The sequence below is a fragment of the Microcebus murinus genome, chromosome 8 (assembly GCF_040939455.1).
Source record: "Microcebus murinus isolate Inina chromosome 8, M.murinus_Inina_mat1.0, whole genome shotgun sequence".
NCBI classification, from domain to species: domain Eukaryota; kingdom Metazoa; phylum Chordata; class Mammalia; order Primates; family Cheirogaleidae; genus Microcebus; species Microcebus murinus.
In genome coordinates, this window is record NC_134111.1 from 80,519,800 (window position 1) to 80,543,710 (window position 23,911).

At 39.8% G+C, this 23,911-nt stretch overlaps 2 protein-coding genes and 1 pseudogene across 2 annotated transcripts; all 3 read right to left on the minus strand.

Moving 5' to 3' along the window:
- Positions 1 to 2,788: 2,788 nt before the first annotated feature.
- On the minus strand, positions 2,789 to 5,223 carry LOC105864302 (gamma-crystallin F). Its single transcript, XM_012752077.1, has 3 exons — positions 5,215 to 5,223; positions 4,872 to 5,114; positions 2,789 to 3,061 (listed from the first exon to the last, which is right to left on the minus strand). The coding sequence occupies exons 1-3, from the start codon at positions 5,221 to 5,223 to the stop codon at positions 2,789 to 2,791; spliced, it is 525 nt and encodes a 174-aa protein (XP_012607531.1).
- Positions 5,224 to 10,327: 5,104 nt separating this feature from the next.
- On the minus strand, positions 10,328 to 10,803 carry LOC105864297 (large ribosomal subunit protein uL23 pseudogene; annotated as a pseudogene).
- A 4,512-nt stretch (positions 10,804 to 15,315) lies between these two features.
- On the minus strand, positions 15,316 to 17,116 carry LOC105864301 (gamma-crystallin D). Its single transcript, XM_012752076.2, has 3 exons — positions 17,061 to 17,116; positions 16,718 to 16,960; positions 15,316 to 15,654 (listed from the first exon to the last, which is right to left on the minus strand). Exons 1-3 carry the CDS (start codon positions 17,067 to 17,069, stop codon positions 15,382 to 15,384), a joined length of 525 nt encoding a protein of 174 aa, XP_012607530.1. The 5' UTR covers positions 17,070 to 17,116; the 3' UTR covers positions 15,316 to 15,381.
- Positions 17,117 to 23,911: the final 6,795 nt, after the last annotated feature.

A 23,911-nucleotide genomic window follows, 5' to 3' on the forward strand; every position in this document is an offset into this window, starting at 1 on the left:
CTTACTATTCGTGATTTTGGAAAAGCCTTTTAAACATACTTGCCTTCCTCCTAGTGAGCACCGGGTGGAGCTCTCATCCTGACCCAATAAAAGCATCTTCCAAATGGAAGAGAAGGAAGCTACTTTAAAGAGCTGGCACCGACAGAATTTTTATCCATTCAGTCTCTGTGAGGCATAAAAGGCTTACAACTTTTCACTAAAAAAGAAAAAAGAAAATGAAAAAAAAAGAGGAGCTATAAATCAATAATAAGGATGTGAGAAGCAGAGTATAAAGAGGGAGATTCCTGAAACGTGAATGGAAAACTGTCTTGTTAATAAGTTCTACTGATAGTGAATTTAAGCACAGCTGGGTTCTGAAGCCTTCTTCGTAGCCTAAAAGTCTTGTTCCTGAGCAAAATATTAATACATGCCTCCTTGATCCTCAGGCACTTTAGGGGGTCTAATCAACAAAAAGTCCAGCTTGGAATGGGTCACAGGGTCCCTCCATGCTGGGGCCACTTGTGCTGCCTGACCCTGCCACCAGCCAGGCCTTGGCCCTGGGAAGAGCACCTGTGGTCTGATAGTTGCTCTGCCTGTAGTTGGTGGTTAGTACGATTTGAAAAGATGTAGGGAGCCCCATCTTGGCCCTGGATCTAAATCTTGTTTTCTAATCAAGCTTTATTGTTATTAAATATTAGGGACATTTGGATACCCAAAATAAATAAGTAAAATAGTATACATAAGTCAGTAAAGTTTAAATCAGAGGAGAGAAATTATTTGGAAATCATGTAATTATTTCAGAATTTGAGAATGAATGCCTGAGTGGGACCCAGGGATCAGCATTTTAAAAGGCACCATGCATGATTCTGTTGTACAGCCGGACTTGAGAATCAGCGATCTACACTTTACTGGATTCAGGGGATAGGATACTGGCACTCTTTAGCCTAGAGCTTCTCAAGCTTGCGTGTACCTAAGGATCATTTGGGGATCTTGTCAAAATGCAGATTCTGAGTTAGCAGGTCTGGGGTATGGCGGGAGAGTCTGCATTTCCCACAAGCTCCCAGGGCATGCCCTGTGCTTCTGGTTTGCAGAGCACACTTTGAGAGGAAAGGCTTTCACCCATAGGTCCCACGTGTTTCATATCATAACCCTCACCAGGGGAGCTTGTTAAACTATACAGATGCACGGAGCACTACCTGAAGATTTTTCACTGCATCCATGTCGACATCTATTATTTTTTTAATTTTTAAAAAATTTATTTTTATTTCAGAATTTTTGGGGGGCATACATGTTTTGGTTATATAATTTGCTTTTCAGTCAAAGTTATAAATATTCCCTTTACCCAGTTACTGTGCATTGTATCCATTTGGTGTAAATTTATCCATCCCCTTGTTTTTTGATTTTTTTAATAATGGCCATTCTGATAGGGGTAAGGTGGTATTTCACTGTGATTTTAATTTGTGTTTACTTGACTGTTAGTGATATTGAGCATTTTTTAAATATGTCTGTTGGCCATTTGTATATCTTCTTTTGAAAAAACTCTGTTCATATTTTCTGCACACTTTTTTTTTTGAGACAGGCTCTTGCTGCCCTTCTCCCTAATTTTTTCTCTTGGGAGCTCTTCCCCAATTAGTTACCTCCTTCAAAATCCTTGGCTTACGCTCTATGTCTGGGGTAAACAACCTAAGATTCTTGATGCAAGAATCTTGATGCAAGAGACAGCTGAGATTCAAACTGAGCAGTCTAACTCCTAACGTGTTTTAGAGTTCAAATCCCTGTTATATTGCCTGTTATGTCACTGTGATGAGTCTATTTCAATTTTCTTTTTCCTAGTAAACGTTAGACATTTTACCAGAGGAATCATGGGGTGATATCTTTGGTACTTGCTCAAGATTCTCAGTATGATGTGGGGAACATTCAAAGTCCTCCCTAGGGATAGACGAAGTTGCATTTGGAGCATGTTAGAATACTGTGACAAGCGTCTTCTTCCTCTATGCCCCCACAGCCCTTCAGACATTCTGCCTCTGTTATACCACTGGGGTAATTATTTTAAAAATTCTTTTGGATTTTCTGCTCCCTTGCTAGACTGTGACTTCTCTGGGACACGGATCCTGTTCTGCTCATTGTTGTTTCCTAGTGTAGAGTACAGTGTCTACAATGGAGGTGTTCATCTTTGGGGATGTAATTCTGTGCAGCAAGAAAATAAGTTTAGAACTGTGGGTATCAAATTTCATTTGCTCTAAGAATCATCTAATGGTGGGGTCTAAGACTCTGTGTTTTTAACAAGTATCCCAGATGATTGTGATGCAGGTGGTCTTTAACCCATCATTGATACTTCAAAAAACACTAATTTATAAAGTCCAAGTATTCAATAATATAAAAAAAACAGTTATGTAACGAGTACTTATTATATAGCAGTTACTTTGTGCCTGGCATTATTGTTAAAGAATTACAAATAATAACTCATTTAATTCACATTGAATCCTCATGAGTTGAAAAGTATTATTAACCCCCATTTTTACAAATTAGGGAACTGAAGGACAGAATGCTAAGTAACTTGCCCCAACATCTATAGCTGGTAAGTGTGGTTGGACCTATGCATTGTGACTCTAGGTGCTGAGCTCTTAGCTGCTGCCTCACACCACCCTTTCCACGGATATGTGCAAGAAAACTCATGTTATCCCTAGCTTTATTTGTGCTGAGCCCTTCCGAGGAGGCGGAAAGGAACAGAGGACCACATTACTGCATGAAACACACAGGAAATATTTTATTAGCTTCCAGATGGAGAAAAGAATAGAGTAAAAATATTTCAATAGAAATCCACCGCTCTCCTCAGAGACCCCACTCTGGCATCCATGGCTCCCCAGTCGTGGTGCCGCCTGTAGTCCCCCGGCCTCAGCAGGTACTGGCGCCCACGGTAGTTGGGCATCTCGTAGAGGATCCAGGAGCCCTCCAGCACGTTGAAGGAGTGGATCTCACTGAAGCGGAAGCGGTCGTGAAGAGAGGAGCAGTCCTCAGTGGTCTCCACCATCTGGCCCCTGTGGTCCTCTCGCTCGTAGATCCTGATCCTGTGGGAGCTGGCCTGGGGGTTCAGCAACAGCACACGAGAAGTCAGAAAACCTGACCTTATTTCAGCAGCGACCCTGGGGAATGGGCATTTCTTTACCTTTTCTATATCAAAGGTGACCAAATTAAAAGAAAGAGACTGCGAACACCAGAGGCTGTGAACACTGTGTATAGTTGAGCAGGTTGTACACTGTGAAACTCAGGAGGGCTCCATTCACCATTCATTTCAGATGAATGATGCTCCCTAGTGTTTTCTGGTAGTGCAACCTACGTGAAACATACACACTGCTCAGTACCCTTTTAAGTTAACAATTTTGATGTATCTGTTTTGTTTTCTCTTTCATAGGTTTGTGGTGGTCTGGGGCTCTCCTTGGCTGACATCCAAAATAATTAGATATTAAAATAAAAAGACAAATCCCTGGGAAAAGGTGTTGTTTTAAATCTCAGTAGCATTGGAAGAAGCCTAAAAGAGAGGAAGTTGAATTGCTTTTCACCAAGTGAGGCACAGCTGGGTGGCAATTCAGGAAGAAAGTCCAGCCCAGGCAATGCCTTAATCCTTGGCTTTCTGCGTTAAGCCCTGCTGCTCTAAAATGCTGAAAGGCAAGAGCCATCACAAAGATCAGGTTTCAGTTCTGACTTCTAACATACGCTTCTGCAAATCAGTTTTAGGTAAAAACCAAAAATGGAAGTTCAAGATCATGAAGGAGGACTGTACAGAATCAAGAGTGTAAAACCTTTAGAAAAATGGAAAGTTAGGCTCTTTGTCCTGAGCAAATCCTGTCTCTCTTGTCTTGAGCACTTGTTTTTCCTTCATCTGCTTGTTCCTTCCCATTGTCTCAATGTTTTTCTTCTTCCACCCTTAGAACCCTCTGTAGGAAAGATTCTCATAAGCAATTCATTTTGAGGCATAAACGACTGCTAATAAGGCATCTTTCATTTGGTCAGCATTCCACGGTTTGCGAAGGACTCACATGTTGTTGCCTCATTTGATCTTCCCAACAGCCTGGCACACATAAAACAACCATCATGAGCCTTTTCCTCTTTTATGAGAAAACTAAAGATGAGCGCTCACAGTCTGTAATTGGAAGAGTAGGACTTGAAAGTGGAAACCCACATTTTCATGCTCCTAATGCCAACTGGGTCCTATGAAGCTATTAAACCCTCCCAGGGGGTTTTAAACTTCACAAACAGTACCCTAACTGTGGAATTCCAGGCTGCTGGGGCTTCATTTGGATAACAGTAGGCTTTGGGGGAGCTTTGGGAATCTCATTGTTGGTTACTTGTTTTGCCTAATCAAAAGGCAGGACGGAGAGATCCTTCTTGTCCATAATAATAGTTAATGGGTGAGGGTGTGTGTGTGTGTGTGTGTGTGTGTGTGTGTGTGTGTCCCCGCCCACACAAGCACCCCCTTTCATCCTCACTGCAGCCCTGGAAAAACAAGCTACTTGGATCAGGCCTATTTTACAGATGAAAAGAGTAAGAAATAGCCAAGTAACTCGCCTAAGACACCTGATAGTAAGGAGTCTACCTGTTGCTCATTCATCACCTGCGGCATAGACGCTCTGAACTAATGCTATGCACCTTATTCCCACTAGAGGTGAATGCCATTTTAGCAAAGTACAATAAAATGTCCAATTGAAAGCACAGCATCACCTGCCTTTTCAGTGGAAGGAAACCTTACAGATGTTAACAAAGGAAAAGAGAGTACAGTCAGAGCCAGAAACAAGAAGGCTGCCACCCCATCCCCTAGCCCACAGGGCGAACCAAACATCTGGATCACGGAAGTGACTCGAGGGCACAGAAGGGACCAGGCGGCCCGGACTCACGTGGGGGATGAGGCGGCAGGAGCGGACCGAGTCGCTGAGGCCCATCCACTGCTGGTAGTCCGGGTAGTCGCCGCGCCGCAGGAAGTACTGGCTGCCCGCGTAGTTGGGCTGCTCATAGAGCATCCAGCAGCCGCTGTCCACGCGCACCGAGTTGCAGCGGCTCAAGTAGGACTGCAGGTTGGGGTGGTCGCTGCTGCATTCGTAGTGGCGGCCCTGGAAGCCCCGGTCCTCGTAGAAGGTGATCTGCAAGGCAAGGCAGGGCGAGGGCTCAGGGGCCTGGCCGGGGCTCGGGAGCCCGAGTGGCGGGGAGCCTCCCGGGGCCCTGGGCGCTCGGCCGGCTCACCTTCCCCATGGCTGGTCGGGCGGACGGCAGAGAAGAGCGTGCGGGGCGGGCGGCGCAGCGGGTCTATATAGCGGGAGGGCTGCTGCGTTGGCAGGAACCACACAAAAGGGGCCCGCGGGGGGGAGCGGGGGCATTTTCTCTCTTTCTGTTCTATATAATGACTGTGGGGGCGGTGGTGGGGGATTTATTGTATGTTTTCCCTTAGGCTCTCCAGAGCTTTCGAATTGATGATCTAGTTAAAATTGTCATGTCACTTAGTGCCACTCGGGCCTTTAAATGAAGCCTATTTGGGAAACTGGAATTGAGCAAGTGCTTAACGAGTTAATAATTGTAATTAATTTTTTTAACTGTTAAGATTTCCATCCGAGTAACAACATAGGGTAGTGACCAAGTCTGAGGTCAGCATGGACTACAGCGTGAGGCATTTATATTAGAGAGAGGTTTTCTGGACATGAAAATGTGAAACGTGGGGATGATGAACTTGGCTTGTCCACGGGGCGTATAAAGTAGAATGGGATTTTCCTCCGCCTAAGAGAACCTCTCTGTGATCCCATGTGCGAGTTAGCAGGGGATCAGGTCTGCTCCAGTAGCCGGGGGACCAAGGACATCTCCCAGGCCGAAGCAGTGTGCCTCTTACAGCACAGGCAACGAAACTCTCAGCTTTGGGATCCACGAAGTGACCCTCTGGTGGTTACTACACTGGTCACTTCTTATTCAACTAACACTTCTGCTAACTGAGGGCTTAATTTAGTTGGTTCTAGTTGCAGACAAATCCACGTTGACATGCAACTATAACAGAGTTTAAACCCCACAATCTTGCAAAGATTTTGCCTTCTTCACCCTGGGGCAAAAACCTGGTGGCTCTCTAGTTAAGGCTCTGACTCCAGGGGCTGAAGTCACCCTTCTTTTCCACGAGATCCCCAGCAACTCCTGGTGCTTTGCTCTTTGGAGCAGGGTTTCTCAACCTTGGCACTATTTTGATATTTTGGCCTCAAAAATTCTCTGTTGTATGGGCATGTCCTGAGCATTGCAGGATGTATAGCAGCAGCCTAGCCTCTACTGGCTAGGGACTAGTAGCATCACTCTCCAGTGTGACAAGAAAAATGTCTGCAAACACTGCCAAATGTCCCCTAGGAAGCAAATCCCCCTCCCTCCAGTTGAGAACCACTGCTTTAGAACAACCTTGGTATAGCCCATCTCATTCCTTAGTTTAGATTCTTGCTGCCTAAGTCTAATACTAAAAAAAGTACAGTGTGGCCCCAAATTCACCATACATAGGGAAAATGGGACATTGTAGCTAAATGTACCTTTATTCACAAAATATTCATTACAAAATTTTACAAAATTCTTCCTTTGTATGGAGACTTTTGGGACACCTTGTAGTTTTCCCTGAGCAAATTTTATGTGATCCATAATAAGCCTCGCTGATATCTTTTTCTTTTAAAAAATTATAACATTTATGGAAAATTTGGAAACTAAAACAGTAGAAAGGAGAAAAAATTTTAAACCATAGTCTCATATAAAAATAAGCACTGTTGGTGTATATTTAAAAATTCTTAATTTTCATCCCTTTGATCAAATATTTCCATGTCTAGGAATTTGTCCAAAGGAAATAATTCAAAGTACATAGAAAGATTATGCACAGTGGTATTTTATCAAAACACTGTTTATAATATAGAAAATTAGATACAAATAAAATGTCAAAATAAAGCATTAATTAAATAAATTATGGAACATCTGCTTGATGAGATGCTACGCAGCCACCAAAAATCATGTGCTCAAAGAATTTATTTATTTAAGGGTATGGAAAATACCATGTCTTAAGTTTTAAAAAACCCAAATATATTATACACTGAAAACTACAAAATATTGCTGAAAGAAATTAAAGAAGAGATAAATAAACAAGACAACATCACAAACATCCTGTGTTTGTGGATTGTTAAGATGTCAGGTTCCGTGGCTCAAGCCTTTAATCCTAGTACTCTGGGAGGCCAAGGCAGGAGGATTGCTTGAGCTCAGGAATTTGAGACCAGCCTGAGCAAGAGCGAGACCCTGTCTCTACTATAAATAGAAAGAAATTAGCCAAACAACTAAAAAAATAGAAAAAAATTAGCCGGGCATGGTGACACATGCCTGTAGTCCCAGCTACCCTGGAGGCTGAGGCAGGAGGATCGCTTGAGCCCAGGAGTTTGAGGTTGCTGTGAGCTAGGATGACACCATGGCACTCTAGCCCAGGCAAGAGAGTGAGACTCTGTTTAAAAAAAAAAAAAAAAAAAGATGTCAGTACTACTCAAAACAATGTACAGATTTAATGCTAGTCCTGTCAAAATCCCAATGATTTTCTTATGTAGAAATAAAAAAAAATCTATCCCCAAATTAATATGGAACCTCAAGGGACCTTGAATAAACAAAACAGTCTTGAAAAGAACAAAGAGGACTCACATTTCCTGATTCCAAAACTTACTACAAAGCTATAGTAATCAAAACAGTGTGGTTATAAGGGTAAATTTAATAGACCAATGAAGTTAATTAGAGAGTTCAGACAAAAAGCCTCTAAATTATATTGTTAAATAATTTTTTAACAAGCGTACTAAGATCATTCAATGGGAGAAGAGTAGTCTTTTTAATAAATAGTGCTAGGAAAACTAGATATCCACATGCAAAATGAAGCGGATCCTTTGCCTTACACCATATACAAAAACTAACTCAAAATAGATCAAAGACCTAAACTTAAGAACTAAAACTATAAAACTCTTAGAAGAAGACATAGGGGAAAGCTTCATGACATTGGATTAGCAATAACTTCTTGGATATGACACCAAAAGCATAGGCAATAAAAGAAAAAAATAGGTACATTGGACTTCATCAAAATTAAAAACTTTTGTGCATCAAAGGACATGATCAACAGCATGAAAAGGCAACCTATAGAATGAGAGAACATATTTGCAAATCAGATATTTGGTAAGGGATTAATATCCAGAATATATAAGGAATTTTATAATTCAACAGCAACAACAACATAACCCTATTAAAAAATGGGCAAAGGTCTTGATTAGACATTTCTCCAAAGAAGATATACTAATGGCCAACAAGCATGTGAAAGATCACTAATTGTTACAAAAAGGCTATCAAAACCACAGTGAAATATCACTCACCCATTAGGATGGCTACTATTAAAAAATAAAAAAGCCTAGAAAATAAGAAATGTTGGTGAGGATACAAAGAAATTGGAACCCTTGTGTACTGTTGGTGGGAGTGCAAAATGGTGCAGATGCTTCAGAAAATAGTATGAAGGTGACTCAAAAAATTAAAAATAAAATTGCCATGTGATCCTGCAATCCCACTTCTGGGTATATATTCCAAAGAATTGAAAGCAGGATCTGGAAGAGATATTTGCACGCACTCATGTTCATAGCAACATTATTCACAATAGCCAAGAGGTGGAAGCAAACCTACTATCCATCAACAGATACATGGATAAACAAAATGTGGTATCCACACAATGGTGTATTATTAAGCCTTAAGAAGGAGTGAAATTCTGACACATGCCACAACCTGGATGAACCTTGAATACATGCTGAGTAAAATAAGTCGGACATAGAAGAACAAATGTTGTATGATTCCATTTATTTGAAGTAACTAGAATAGTCAGCTTAGTAGAGACAGAAAGTAGGATGGTAGTTACCAGGGGTTTGGGGGAGACAGGAATGGGGAGGAATCTAATGAGTATGGAGTGTCATGTTTGAGATGAATAAGTTCTGGAGATGGATAGTATTGATGGTTGCACAATAATGTAAATGTACTTTATGCCACTGAATTGCATATTTTAAATGGTTATATCCCTCCTTAATGTAGCAGAATTTAAAAAGAAATGGTTATATGGTAAATTTTGTTATATACATTTTACCACAATTTAAAAATTCTTCCATGAACGACAAAGGCAAAATTAAGGAAGTACTGTATCCATAGTAATTTCTTGATTTTGATCATTACACTGTGGTTGTAGGAAAATATTCTCACTACATATGGATAAATGGGACATAGTTTCCCACATGCCACTTTTTAAAAGAGAAAAGAAAAAACAGGTGGGTATTATGTCTGCAACAGACTCAAATGTTCAGAAAAAAAAATATGTGTATGTATACATAGAGAGAGGGAACAAAGCAAATGGGGTAAGATGTTAACATTTGGGAAATCTGGTTGGAGAGTATACAGGAATTCTTTGTACTTTTCTGGTAAATTTCTGTAAGTCTAAAAATGATATAAAAATAAAAACTAAAGGAAAAAAGAAATTTTTTAAAAAGCAGACTGCAAAACATTTTAAATGTTATGAACTAGTTAAGAAAATATTTGTGCCTAAAATCATGTGAACCAAAATGCTAACTGTGTTCCTTCTGTGCTTATTTCCATAAAGAGTGGAATTATGGGTAACTTTTATTACTTTCTTCATAGCTTTTCTTTATTTCTCAACAATTTTTTGTGACAAAAATGTTTTACTTCAAAGTTAGAACAAAGAGAGCAATAGGTACTCATTTTAAAACTACTGTTGAAATTCTGTTATACTTCAGTTAAAAAGTTTAATGTTTAGGAGGCAAATATAATTACAGATAAAATGTTGAATCTTTTAATTTCAGTTAACATTACATTAAATATTTTTTCTGGATACCACTTCATAAATAGTTCTTTAAAAAAACAGTAAAGCACCAGCCTGAGCAAGAGCGAGACCCCATTTTTAAAAAAATAGAAAGAAATTAGCTGGACAACCAATATATATATATATATATATATATATATATATATATACACATATAAAATTAGCCAGGCATGGTGGCACATGCCTGTAGTCCCAGCTACTTGGGAGGCTGAGGCAGGAGGATCACTTGAGCCCAGGAGTTTGAGGTTGCCATGAGCGAGGCTGACGCCATGGCACTCTAGTCTGGGCAACAGAGCGAGACTATGTCTCAAAAAAAAAAAACACAAAAAAACAGCAAAGCATTCATTAAGTACATATGCTATAAATTTCCTTACCATTCCTTTACTATTAGGAAATTGGCAATTTCCATTTACTCTTTTTTTTTTTTTTTGAGGTGAGAATTAGCCAGCTAGACTAGGTTTAGATGATCCCAATTTTGTTGGCAGTATCCAAAGCATCATAATCAGGAGCCAGTCGAACATATGCCTTCTTCTCTCCATCAGGGCTGATCAGGGTGTTGACCTTGGGCACATCCATGTCATAGAGCTTCTTCACAGCCTGTTTGATCTGGTGCATATTGGCTTTGACATCCACAATGAGCACAAGTGTGTTGTTGTCTTCTATCTTCTTCATGGCGGACTCAGTGGTCCAGGGGAACTTGATGATGGCAGAGTGGTCAAGCTTGTTTCTCCTGGGGGCGCTCTTCCGAGGATATTTGGGCTGCCTCCGGAGCCGCGTGTCTTTGGCCGCCAGAAAGTGGGTGATGTACGTATCTTCTTTTGTTTGTGGCTTTGGATGCCTTTCTGTACTGCCTTCTTGGCCTTCAAAGCCTTTGCTTTGGCTTTGGCTTTGGCTTTGGGAGGGGCAGGAGCTTCCTTCTTTGCCTTCAGTGCCATCTTGTGAAAAAAGCCATTTACTCTTTTTTTTAATTTCAGAATATTATGCAGGTACAAACATTTAGGTTACATACATTACCTTTGCCCTGCCCAAGTCAGAACTACAAGCATGCCCATCCCCCAGACAGCGTGCACCGCACCCATTAGGTGTGAATACACCCATCCCCTCCTCCCCCACCCGATGAATGTTACTACTGTATGTACATATAAATGTTGATCAATTAATAACAATTTGATGGTGAGTATATGTTGTGCTTGCTTTTCCATTCTTGTGATACTTCACTTAGTAGAATGGGCTCCAGCTCCATCCAGGATAATACAAGAGGTGCTAGATTACCATTGTTTTTTGTGGCTGAGTAGTACTCTGTGGTACACATATACCACATTTTATTAATCCACTCATGAATAGATGGGCGCTTGGGTTGTTTCCACATCTTTGCAATTGTGAATTGTGCTGCTATAAACATTTGAGTGCAGACGTCTTTTTTATAGAATGTCTTTTGTTCCTTTGGGCAGTGGTCAAATAGTAGTTCTACTTGTATCTCTTTGAGGTATCTCCATATTGCTTTCCACAGAGGTTGTACTAGTTTGCAGTCCCACCAGCAGTGTATGAGTGCTCCTATCTCTTTGTGTCCATGCCAACATTCGTTGTTTTGGGACCTTTTTTTTTTTGAAACAGGGTCTTACTCTGTTGCCGGGCTAGAGTGCAATGTCAAACTCCTGGGTTCAAGCAATTTGCCAGCCTTAGCCTCCCAAGTAGCTGGGACTACATGCATGTGCCACCATGCTCGGCTCATTTTTTCTATGTATTTTTAGTTGTACAGCTAATTTCTTTCTATTTTTAGTAGAGATGGGGGGTCTCACTCTTGCTCAGGCTGGTCTTGAACTCCTGACCTTGAGCCATCCTCCCACCTCGGCCTCCTAGAGTGCTAGGATTACAGGAGTGAGCCACTGCGTCTGGCCTGTTTTGGGACTTTTTGATAAAACCCATTCTCACTGCAGATATCACATTGTGGTTTTGATTTGCATTTCCCTGATGACTAGAGATGTTGAGTATTTTTTCATATGTCTGTTGGCCATTAGTTCGTCTTTTGAAAAATTTCTGTTCATGTCATTTGCCCACTTTTTAATGGGGTTGTTTGATTTTTTCTTGCTGGTTTTCCATTTATTCTTTATTATAAATATTATTTATTATAAATAAATATTTGAGTGAATAGTTTGTGTATAACATTTTTTCCATGTTTAGAATTTGTTTCTTAGCTAGATTCCTAGAAGTAGTCTCGAAAGTTAGTTCACATTTCTACCTCTCCTGCTCTTAGGACATTTAATTCCTTATTATCACAAAGTGGTGTAAAAGTTTGCCAATAATAGGCACCATCTGCAGCCAATAATAGACACCATCTGAATTGTTCCCCCAAATGGGGTGAATTTCAGGGATTATAAAGGAATTAAAGAGTGTCTAAAACAAAGTTTATTTTAAATTTTTTATAGTCCTTTTAATTTATAAAGAGAAATAAAAGAATATTTAGTATCATTGACATCTTTAAAATTTCTTTTTTATTATTAGTACACTTCCCTCCTTGGACTTCCTTCCTCTTTCTCCCTTTATTCACTCCATTCAGATTTCCTTATACCACCAAAGCTTACACTCAAGAACCTGAATTTGGTGAGCAAAGGACTTGAACAGAAACTTTTCTAAAGAAGACAGAAGAATGGCCAACAAACATATGAAAAAATGCTCAACATCTCTAATCATCAGGGAAATGCAAATCAAAACCATAATGAGATATCACTTAACTCCAGTGAGAATGGCCTTTATCAAAAAGTCTCCAAACAATAAATGCTGGCGTAGATGTGGAGAGATAGGAACATTCCTACACTGCTGGTGGGACTGCAAACTAGTCCAACCTCTGTGGAAAGCAATATGGAAATACCTTAAAGCAATACAAGTGGATCTACCATTTGACCCAGCAATCCCATTACTGGGCATCTACCCAAAAGATCCAATGACACTCTACAAAAAAGACACCTGCACTCGAATGTTTATAGCAGCACAATTCATAATTGCAAGGCTGTGGAAACAGCCCAAGTGCCCATCAATCCAAGAATGGATTAATAAAATGTGGTATATGTATACCATGGAGTACTATTCAGCTCTAAGAAACAATGGTGATATAGCACATCTTATATTTTCCTGGTTAGAGCTGGAACCCATACTACTAAGTGAAGTATCCCATGAATGGAAAAACAAGCACCACATATACTCACCAGCAAACTGATATTAACTCAGCAGCACCCAAGTGGACACATAGGTACTACAGTAATAGGGTATTGGGCAGGTGGGAGGGGAGAAGGGGGTGGGCATATACATACATAATGAGTGAGATGTGCACCATCTGGGGGATGGTCATGCTGGAAACTCAGACTTGTTGGGGGAGGGGAGGAAAGGGCATTTATTAAAACCTTAAAATTGTACCCCCATAATATGCTGGAAAAAAAAAAAGAAAAAGAACCTGAATTTGTGCTCTGGACACAATTGTGCTGTAGGCAACAATTGCTCTTCTGGTATATTGCCCCAGTTGTAGCTAACAGCTATCCTGTGGTTACCAGGGATACCAGGTTCAGGGTGATGCAGATGCTAAATAAGGCAGGACGCAGACAAAACCTGGGTCCCTGATGATAATGTTGAGCTGCTGAATCAACTGTCCCTCAACCCTGTGCTTCCAGGACTTCCTGTCATGTGAGCCAGCGGATTTCCATATTGCTTATCTGTTTGATATGGAGTTACTGCTACTTTCAGTCTAAAGCAGTCTAACTGATTCAGATTTGTTTTTAGCTATGGAGTTAGAGTGAATGTTGATCTGGCTTTGGAGGATGAGAAGCTCACCAGGGAGAAGGTGGGGAAGAGTAGTCCAGGCAAGGAAAAGGTGTGAATAAGAGCAAAGAGATGTGAAAGTGTTTTGTATGCTTGGAGGATGGAGTGAGATGGGGGCAAAGGGTGACTGTGGACAGGTGATAGGAGATGAAGTGGACAGGCTGGGGCCAGGTTCTCAGGATTTAGAATTTTTTCCTGTGGGCAGTGGAGAAACATTGAAGGTTTTTAATCAGGGAAATGACAGGAACAAATTAGTCTCTAAGCACATATATAGTCACTCCTTTCTAGAAGTCTAGCAATGAAAGTACAAGTAAGACAAACCAAGAGGGAGGAAAGGAGCCAATATAAGTGAATATAGTGTCCTACTTCCCTATGACCTTAGACATAGTATACTAACACTCACATATATGTATATTATATATGTACAAGGTTATATACATATATATAACTGTATGTGTGTGTGTATACTGAGACAGTGCAACTTTGGATTATCTAATATATTGAACTCTGTTCTTGTTCAGTTATTTGCAATGATCACATGGTAAGAATTTATAATCTAGTAAAGATGACACTTTTCTATTTTTTTGGTAATAGAAAATCAATGATTTCTGAGCTGTGATTTTGGATTCTGATGCCATCTCTATTATTAACTATGTGACATTAGAGTTTCATCTCAGGTTACCTTACATAAAGTAAGTTACCTATGTTAGATGATCTCCTGGCCTAACACATGTTAAACATCTTCTCATCTTATGACTACATTGTTCTATAATGGTCTCTCTCCCTCCCTCATCCTCCCTCTCTCCCTCCCTTCCTCCTTGCTTCCTTTCCTCTCTCTCCTAAATTCATATATATACCGTGTCAGCTAAAAATGCATGTGGAACTGCAGATAACACCCAGTTATAGTGGCTTACACAAATGTGGGTTTCTTTCTCTCCCATCGCAAGAAGTCTGAAGGTCATAGGTTGTTGCCATGGTTCCGAGGCTGGACCCCAGCAAAGCCAGCATCTCCATAATCCTACCGGCCTTTCCCTCATACTTTTCATTTCTCGGGTGTAAGGGGACTGAAATAAGAGGGAATTGTGGCACCGGGGACATCTGCTCCCTTTCATTAGGAAAGCAAAAGTTTTCCCAGAACCATCCCTGCCTCATCCGTATCAGCATTCCTCCACTTAGGATTCAGTGGCCCCAGGAGTGTCACATGGCCACCTCTGCAGTAAGGGAGTGTGACAGAGATTTGGGAAGTCAACCCCTGCATGCAGTTTTAGGGAATTCAAAAATCTTCCGAAGCCCACTGTGGTACCCAGGTTGGGAATCCCTGATTTAAAAGGTGGATCACACTATCCGAACCTTGGCTTTCACATCTTCACTCCTCAGAGTAAAACTGAAAATCTAAACAGATTTCGAATCCTCTGGTTTAAAGCAACAAGTTGTTTGAGGTCCAGCGAATCAAATGAGATAATGTCTTATGAAACTGTTTTGCAAACTGTGAAGTTCTGCTTAATAGGAAGGCGTGTATTTCCATTGGGAGAACTTTCTTCGTTACCTATGTATCACATATCTTGGCCGCCACAGATTGTATGTACATAAAATAATAAAATAGAAACAGGACAGAAGGAAAGACACAAGCAAATCAGTGCCAGGAACACACAGAAAATATTTTATTAGTTTCCAGATTGAGAAACGATGAAGGAGAACATATTTCAGTAGAAATCTAGGACTCTTTTCAGAGAGCCCACTCTGGCATTCACTGCCCCCCAGTCCTGGTACCGCCGGTAGTCTCCGGGCCTCAGCAGGTACTGGCGCCCGCGGTAGTTGGGCAGCTCGTAGAGCACCCAGGAGCCCTCCAGCACGTTGAGGGAGTGGATCTCGTTGGAGTGGAAGCGGTCCTGAAGAGAGGAGCAGTCCTCAGTGAACTCGATCATCTGGCCTCTGTAATCCTCCCTCTCGTAGAGTCTGATCCTGTGCGGGCCGGCCTAGCACACCCAGAAACGGAAAGTGGAGAAAAACAAACCGTGAAATGATTCCAGCGCATCAGGCAGTACAATGTGGTGAGAACCGGCTCAAGCCATTTCGAAATATAGGATATAAATTAATTAATTATCAATATTTATAAACTCCTCATTACCGAGGGCAGAGACTCAGTACCTTTTCAAGATCACAAAGTGTGACTGAATGAATTGAAAGGGAAATCTCCCTCTTTAATATATTCAGATATTTCCCAGGATGAACTATATGCCTTTCATACTCAGAACCCGGTATCACAGAGAAGGCCCACACCTTTAACAGCTTATTACAATTGTCTGCGGCTTTGAAGAAATGTTTTAAAAATAAAATAAATATATTAAAATTCCAATAAAATACATTTAAAACATAGCTATTTTAAATGTTAAAATATAAAATATCAAAAATCTTAAGTCTTACACAACAATTAATTCTCAGTCAAGAATTTATGAATAGAATAAGGAAAAATGGGAAAGAAAAATCAGTCCAAGGACTAATTTTTCATAAACTTTAGTGTTTTAAAACACATGTATGAAATATATTTGGCTCCTGTGTAAAGTATCTGTTGGTCTCCGTTGAGGGAAAGTACTTTTATTTGTATGGGTTGGGGAAAAACAGAATATTCAAGAGGGAAGCAAAAAGGGTAAAGTCTTAAAAGAAATTACCCTGTAATTTTCAGTAACTGCCTTATCATCTAGCACTCACTCTTCTGCTCGGTGTTAGTGGTTTTTCTACAACTCCATTCTAAATGATTCCAGGACGGGACTTAAGTCTTATATCTATATCCCTCAGGGCAGCCAACACATTCCTACTCCATAAATATTTGTGCGCAAATTTGTGATTAATTGGGATCTCGGTAATACTTTGCTTTTGTGGGCAGCAAACTATATTATAGCCCTAATCCCCTATAGCTTCTCTTTTGTCCACACACTCTCGGTCATTGTGAGTGATCAGTCTTTGCAATGTTTAACCTTTGCTGGAAACCAGCCAGCCAGTGTCCTCAGGGCCTCTGTCCTGACATAAAACCGGACTCACGTGGGAGATGAGGCGGCAGGAGCGGACCGAGTCGCTGAGGCCCATCCACTGCTGGTAGTCCGGGTAGTCGCCGCGCCGCAGGAAGTACTGGCTGCCCGCGTAGTTGGGCTGCTCATAGAGCATCCAGCAGCCGCTGTCCACGCGCACCGAGTTGCAGCGGCTCAAGTAGGGCTGCAGGTTGGAGTGGTCGCTGCTGCATTCATACTGGCGGCCCTGGAAGCCCCGGTCCTCGTAGAAGGTGATCTGCAAGGCAAGGCAAGGCGAGGGCTCAGGGGCCTGGCCGGGGCTCGGGAGCCCGAGTGGCGGGGAGCCTCCCGGGGCCCTGGGCGCTCGGCCGGCTCACCTTCCCCATGGCTGGTCGGGCGGACGGCAGAGAAGAGCGTGCGGGGCGGGCGGCGCATCGGGTCTATATAGCGGGAGGGCTGCTGCGTTGGCAGGAACCACACAAAAGGGGCCCGCGGGGGGGAGCGGGGGCATTTTGTGTTCTCTTTTTTTCTCTTTGCTGTCATAGTCCACGAGACTCATTGTGGGTTTTGGTCCCATTCTTTCTGGAGTATTCTGGTTGCTATCACTGGCTGATGCTATTGAGACTGTTTGAAAAAAAGTAATTTGGGACATTGTCTATTTAATAATAGAAGTAGAGCTTCAGCCATTTCATGTATAGTCCATGCTTTTATCTGTATAGGTTGGGGAAAAGCAAAAAAGTGTAGGTCGGGGAGCAAAAAAAGCAGACTCTTAAGATAAATATAAAATGATCTACCATTTACTTACGTGCCACAATATTGAATACTGGCTGGTAACAGGAGGGAAATGAGCTTAACTGAATATGGAGACTTTTAAGTTAGTCCTTTAAAAGTACTTCATCATTGAAGAGTGGAAGAAATCGGAATGTGTTGCCCTGGGAGTTCACAGAATTGCAGACTTTCAGTGTGGTAAAAAGCACAGCAAACACAAACCTCCAGTGGGGTCAGATCGGGTCTGATTTTGTTGCAGTCACTCCTGGAAGTAGACTGAGAATTTGTTTTAGCTAATGGTGGTGCTATAACTTAAATGGGAGAATAGTTTTAAGATACTTAATCTCAGAAAGAAGAACTAAAAGGGAAATAAGAAAAAGTAATACGTTTAAAACACAAAAGCAGATTACCTCTTAGCCTGTTATAAAATAAAACCAAATTCCTAAGAAACCCATTTCTGATAGGACCTAGAATGCATCTTTATTCTCTGGTGAACAAGAGTAAACAAAACCTTTGACTCGGAGGAAACTAATTGCATGAACACAAAGGGGAGCTATGGCTGGAATGATGTAGGGAGAGGAAGGAATAAATATCTAGAAGCTGGACTCTAGGAAGACTTTAGAAAGTACTTACTGGCGTGGAAGAGAACAGTTTGATGGACTGGAAAGAGCGCTGGAGTGGAAGATGACCTATGCGTCTAGCCTCTTTCATGTTCAAAGAATTATTCACAGTCCTGTGTTGATCCATGGAAGTTCTTTGCCTTGTAGTTGAGTCATAAATCTTTGTAATATGATGATTACGATTCTTATTTTCTGGCTCTTGACATAGTGGCTTTCTGACATAGTGGTTATCCACTATGTCAACACATGTGTTTGCAAAATTACGGATGTTTACATAGTGGAAAATAAGCAGCCAGGATCTAAAGAATAGAAATCATCATTTTAATTAAAAATTTAAAGTAACAAAAACAATGTAAAATCATCATTAAAATAATGAGTTTTATTTAAAATAGAATGTATTATTCATGATTAATAATATGATTCTTATTTAAAATAAAATTTAAAATAATCATTATTACATAGAAATATTCAACAGGTATATAAAAAATGTTCAACAGCACTAATTGTCAGGAAAATGCAAATCAAAACCACAGTTAGAATGGCTATTATGAAAAAGACAAAATATTAACATGTTGGTGAGGATGTGGAGAAAGGGGAACACTTGTACACTGTTTATGGGAATGTAAAGTAATATAGGCATTATGAAAAACAGTATTGAAGTTCCTCAAAAAACTAAAAATAAAACTATCATATGATCCGGCAATCCTACTACTGGTTATATATCCAAAAGAAAGGAAATTAGTATATTGAAGGGATATCTGCACCCCATCTTTATTATAGCACTATTCACAATAGCCAAGAAATAGAATCAACCTAAGTGATTCTTTATCCATTCATCAACAGATCAACAGATGGTTGGATAAAGATGGTATATGTACACAATGAAATATTATTCAGTCATAAAAAGGAATTAAATCCTCTCATTTGCAACAACATAGATGGAACTGGAGGTCATTATGTTAAGTGAAATAATTCAGGCATAGAAAGACAAATATCGAATGTTCTCATTCATATGTGGGAACTGAAAAAATGTTTCTCATGGAAGTAGAGAATAGAATAGTGGTTGCCAGAGATTGGTAAGTGTTGGGGTTGGGGAAGATGAAGAAAAATTTGTTAATAGGTACAAAAACACAGTTAAATAGAAGGAATAAGTTCTAGTGTTCAATACCTCAGTATGGTGACTGTAGTTAACAATAATTTATTGTTTATTTCAGAATAGCTAGAAGAGAAGAATTGTAATGCTCCCAACACAAAGATAAATGTTGGAGGTGATAGATATTCCACTTACTCTGATTTGATCATTACATGTTATATGTATGCATGTATCAAAATATCATAAAATATGCACAACTATGCTATATCAATAAAATTTTTTTAAGAAACCATTATGTTACTCAGAGTTATTTCTGTGTCCAGGCTTCCTAGGGAGAGTGTTAATGGATGAACAGTAAATACGAGAAAACCAGAATGCAAAGTATCCCAGAGAACACAGACACAGTGGTTCAGGGAAACCTTGAGGAGTATGGTGGAGATGTCTGTGAGGACCCCTATCTCTGTTGACATGCAGTTACAACTGAAATTTAGGGTACATCCGGAGGACAAAACAAGAGGACTTTCGGCTTGCCTTTTCCATTGACCAGGAATAAAGAAGGCTTTATTTTAATCTGGGGCTGAAGAAACAGGGATAAAACCCCAGACTCTTCAGAGAGCGGAAAAGCAAAAGGCTTGAGCCAAAATGTGGCTTGATTTTGATGCTCTACAGAAAGTTCCAGAGTGACCAATGTGTGTAAGACCCAAGCCTCAAGTTGTACTTAGTGTGCTAGGTGAACATAAGGTGAGACCTGAGAATGCTGACATCTGTGGCACAGAAGTGGAACTCTACACAAGTTTCCTTGAATGATTGACAGGCACTGTCTTTGGAGGGGGAACAAGAGATGAAGAATAGGTACCATTGTCCCAAGCTCTATCTAGTCCAGGAAGTAGTCCTTTGTCACCTCCTAAATATTCAGGTGGTTTCAAACAAAAGTAACAGTGAAAGAGACTACCTCAGGTGAAGGTTTTGCCACATGCAAGGTCAATAATTGTGCACCTGGTGTAAATGCTAGTCTACAAAATAAGGTATATAAGAAATAGAACTTTTCTTTTTTCTAGAAGTCAAAATATGAGACCTCAGTCTCATTCCATTTCTTTCCACTGGGATGGAGAGAAAATTTAATGTTAATTATTGTTGGGGGTTTCTTTCCTAACTTCCCCAGTCTCTATGGTAAGGTTCTGTGTGCTTACGTGGTACCAAAACATTTCATGGGGGTGGGGAGGATGCACAGGGAATACTGTGATATCCATGGATGGTGGCTCTCACTGACTTTCATGACAGCTTGGAAATGAGAACTGCTAGCCCTGAGGGCTGTGAATCTAGAAACGTGGTTTGTATAACTGGTGCAACGTTTAGATTTTTTAAGTAATGCTTTGGGTTGGTTCATGCTTTCCATACATAGTTCACCATAATCCCCATTCTTCCTTGTTATTATCTTAAAGGAGGCTGTTTCACTTATTTATACCATTTTGGCCCCTAAAAGCCTTGACTTGCAACCCCAAACGAGAGTTTTCAAACTCTGCTCCATTTCAACGAGTTTTTACCAACTGAGAAAACTATATATCAAGGCCAAGTTCCCAAGTATTCTTTCTTAGTCTAAACAATATTTTATTAGGAACTTTTGTAGTGGAGGTGGAGGGTAAAATATTATTTTGTAAATATCTTTTCTTTCAAAAAATAATGTAAGAATAGACAGCACTTAGTTTTTAATTTTTGTTTTGCTTTTAATTTTAAATGTCCTTGCTTGGTAAAATAAAAATTGTCAATCCTATGTTGGTCCTCATTAAAGAAAATTTGTCTGGGAAATCTAAAATATTGAAAACTATGTGATTTAAAAAATATGAAAAATATAGTGAGTATTTTGGGGCATCTGTTTGTTATAATGTTTCCAAATCCTATCCTAGAATTATTTTGGATATTATTATTATTATTCCTCTATATAACTCTGCACATTAGGACCAAAATAACAGTTAAGGACATTAGACAGACCTGAGCTGGAGTCTCAACCTTGCCTCTTACTTGCTGTGGGACCTGGATGTGTCATTGAATTTAGCTAAATCTCAGGGTTTTTTCACAAGTATTACAAATAATAGGCTTAATTTATCCAGTATAGAATCTGCTTATATGATTGAACTAATATTTTTTCCTTCAAGATAATGTTCTTCATTGAGACAATTTTTCCTGTAAAACTGTCACTCTCTTCTTGTTTCACATGACATTTTCATTTTAAATAAGTAGTATTATTCAAGCACCCTCATCCCTGTCGCCACTATCATAAACTATCATTAATCTTTATTGTTCTCGGAACATTTCACTAAAGATGTATGATTCACCAGTAAAGGCACAAAACTGACTGTAAAAGTGATTGGAACCTGGTTCCTCTCTTAGAATTTTAAGGAAGAAAAAGGCCATTTCATATTGGATTACAAGCTCACTGTAATTTTGTATGAGTGAAAAGAAGTTGTTTATAGAATGTGTGGATTATTTTTAGCATTTCTGACCCTTAAAAGATTTATATGTGAGTTTCAAGCACTTTTAACACAAGAAATAAGCAGTTTTTGTAGCTCTGGATCATTGTTAAAATTTCTCCCCAAAGAACAGGAGGGACATTGGATTCACTTTGCCTGTACCCCAAGACCAGTGGACTGGAGAAAGAAAGAAAGGAGCAGAAAAGAAGATGGAAGTGGAGTGTGAGGAGGGGAGAGAAGGAAGGAGGGGCCCCTAGAGGTGGAAGTGATCCACAACCTATGACTACCTCCATCTTGGTCACGTGTTCCCCAGCCAAAAGGCTGGAAGCAGGAAGTAGCTGCTCCTGGAATGCAACCCTTCATCTGCTGCCAGTTGCAGCAAAGACAGAGTGTTTCCTATTCACAGGAAACTGTGCTCATTGGAAATGTTCTGAAGCAGAAAAGAAAAAAGTGTTGCAGAAAGGTAAGATATGTAAGGAAGGGTTAAATGTGGATGTCATACCAGGAAAACACTTTTCTCTCCCAAAATATTAAGGAATAAAAACATATACCACAAGAAATGTAAATAAATATTATTCCCTTTATTTCCCCTAGAAGTTTGTTATGGGATGATTTTATTTTATTTATTTTTTTCATGGGATGATTTTAAAGCACTTAGTAAAAGTACTGGATAAATATAAGTTTATCAAGTATGTACTATTTAGTGTTTGGTAAGTGTTTGACTTTTTAAAAAGTGATTATATCTTATTATTTAGTATTAGTATTATTTCTACATAGGGCTCTGTGGTGGTAGAAATAACATAATACAAAATGCCTTTGTTTGTTTGTTTTCTTTATTTGTTCAGCAGGCCTGTGGTATGTGCTCAATAAATGGTAAAGATCCTAACTCAAAGAAAGCAATTAGGATCTCTAGTGGCTAATAATTGGATAGAGTCTATTAAAATAAAAAATAAACTTGTGCTATGAGTAGGCAGTCTCATTACTAGGTCTCAATCCTCTTGAAATTATGGCATGTCAAGATAAAGGTATATGTACGATGATATTCTTTGGGTCATTGTTTGTAAGAAAGAACAACATTGAAAAAGCCCAATCACCAATGGATAATGGTGAAATACTCTAGGGGACCTCTAAACAATGAATGCAATTCAGCCATGAAACAGAAGAAGGTACTGACTTAGATATATGTCCATGTTATAATACATTTTAAAAGCAAGTTATGGAATTATGTATACAGCACGATTCCATTTTTGTAAAGAAAAGAAGCCTGTATTTCATGAGATAGCTTTATAAAAAAGGGGAAATTTTTAGAAAGGTGCCCACCAACTATAAATAGGATTTAGCAACAAAGAGTGTCAGAAGTGAAAAAAAAAAGTGTCAGATGGACCTCTTCAACTTCTTCCTTTATTGAATTTGTAAAGTAGGAAGATTATAGGTAGCTTTTACTTTGGAGAGAAATTTTCAAGTTAAAAATAAGTGAATTCTCTACTGATAAAAAATTTTTCCATTGTTTGCTTTTTTTTAATTTGCAGGGCTTTCTTTGCTTATGAGCAAGATTTTAGTTTAATCAAAGACTTTAAATTTGAACCTATTTTTTTTTGTAGTTAAAGAACTTTTTATGTTTGTGGCCCATTGTATCATGCATGTCTATGTAATAGATTGATGTGTATCTCATTAATTTATTTGCATTAGCTGGTGCCATGTATATGGCCACCATATTTCTGTACTTCACACAGTGTTTGGACCAGAGGTGATACTGGCTAAGAGTTATAGTCCCAGTCAGGAGCTGCGTTAGGGGAAGACAGATGGTCTTTAACTTTGTACAAAGGCATGGCAATGGCTGATGACAGCTGCTACATTAGTTCTACAATACTATGCTTAAAAGTAAACAAAACCACAAATCCTGATACAGTCTATTCAGGTTGTTTGCCAAGTTAGCCTTGACCTCACCACTCATCTGACTTTGCCTTTGGTGGTGTCCTCCCACTTCTTGGGTCAGAGGAAACTTCTGGAATATTGTTCCTCAAGGCACTAGGCTGAATGCCTCCCTTCTCACTAGTCAGCCAACTCCTGTGTCTCTAGCATTGACCTCCCTCTTCTTTCTCAGGCAGGCCACAGCCCGCCTCCACTCCCACTTCTGAGTCTTATTCAAACTCGCTCTGCCTTGAGGTTCTTCGTGAACAGACCCCTCTCTCTTCCCCCAGTCACTTCTCAAACTTTAGCAAGGAGCATTGACAGGCGAATCGATTTGCACACAAGGAAAGAAAAACGGAAGTCAGCAG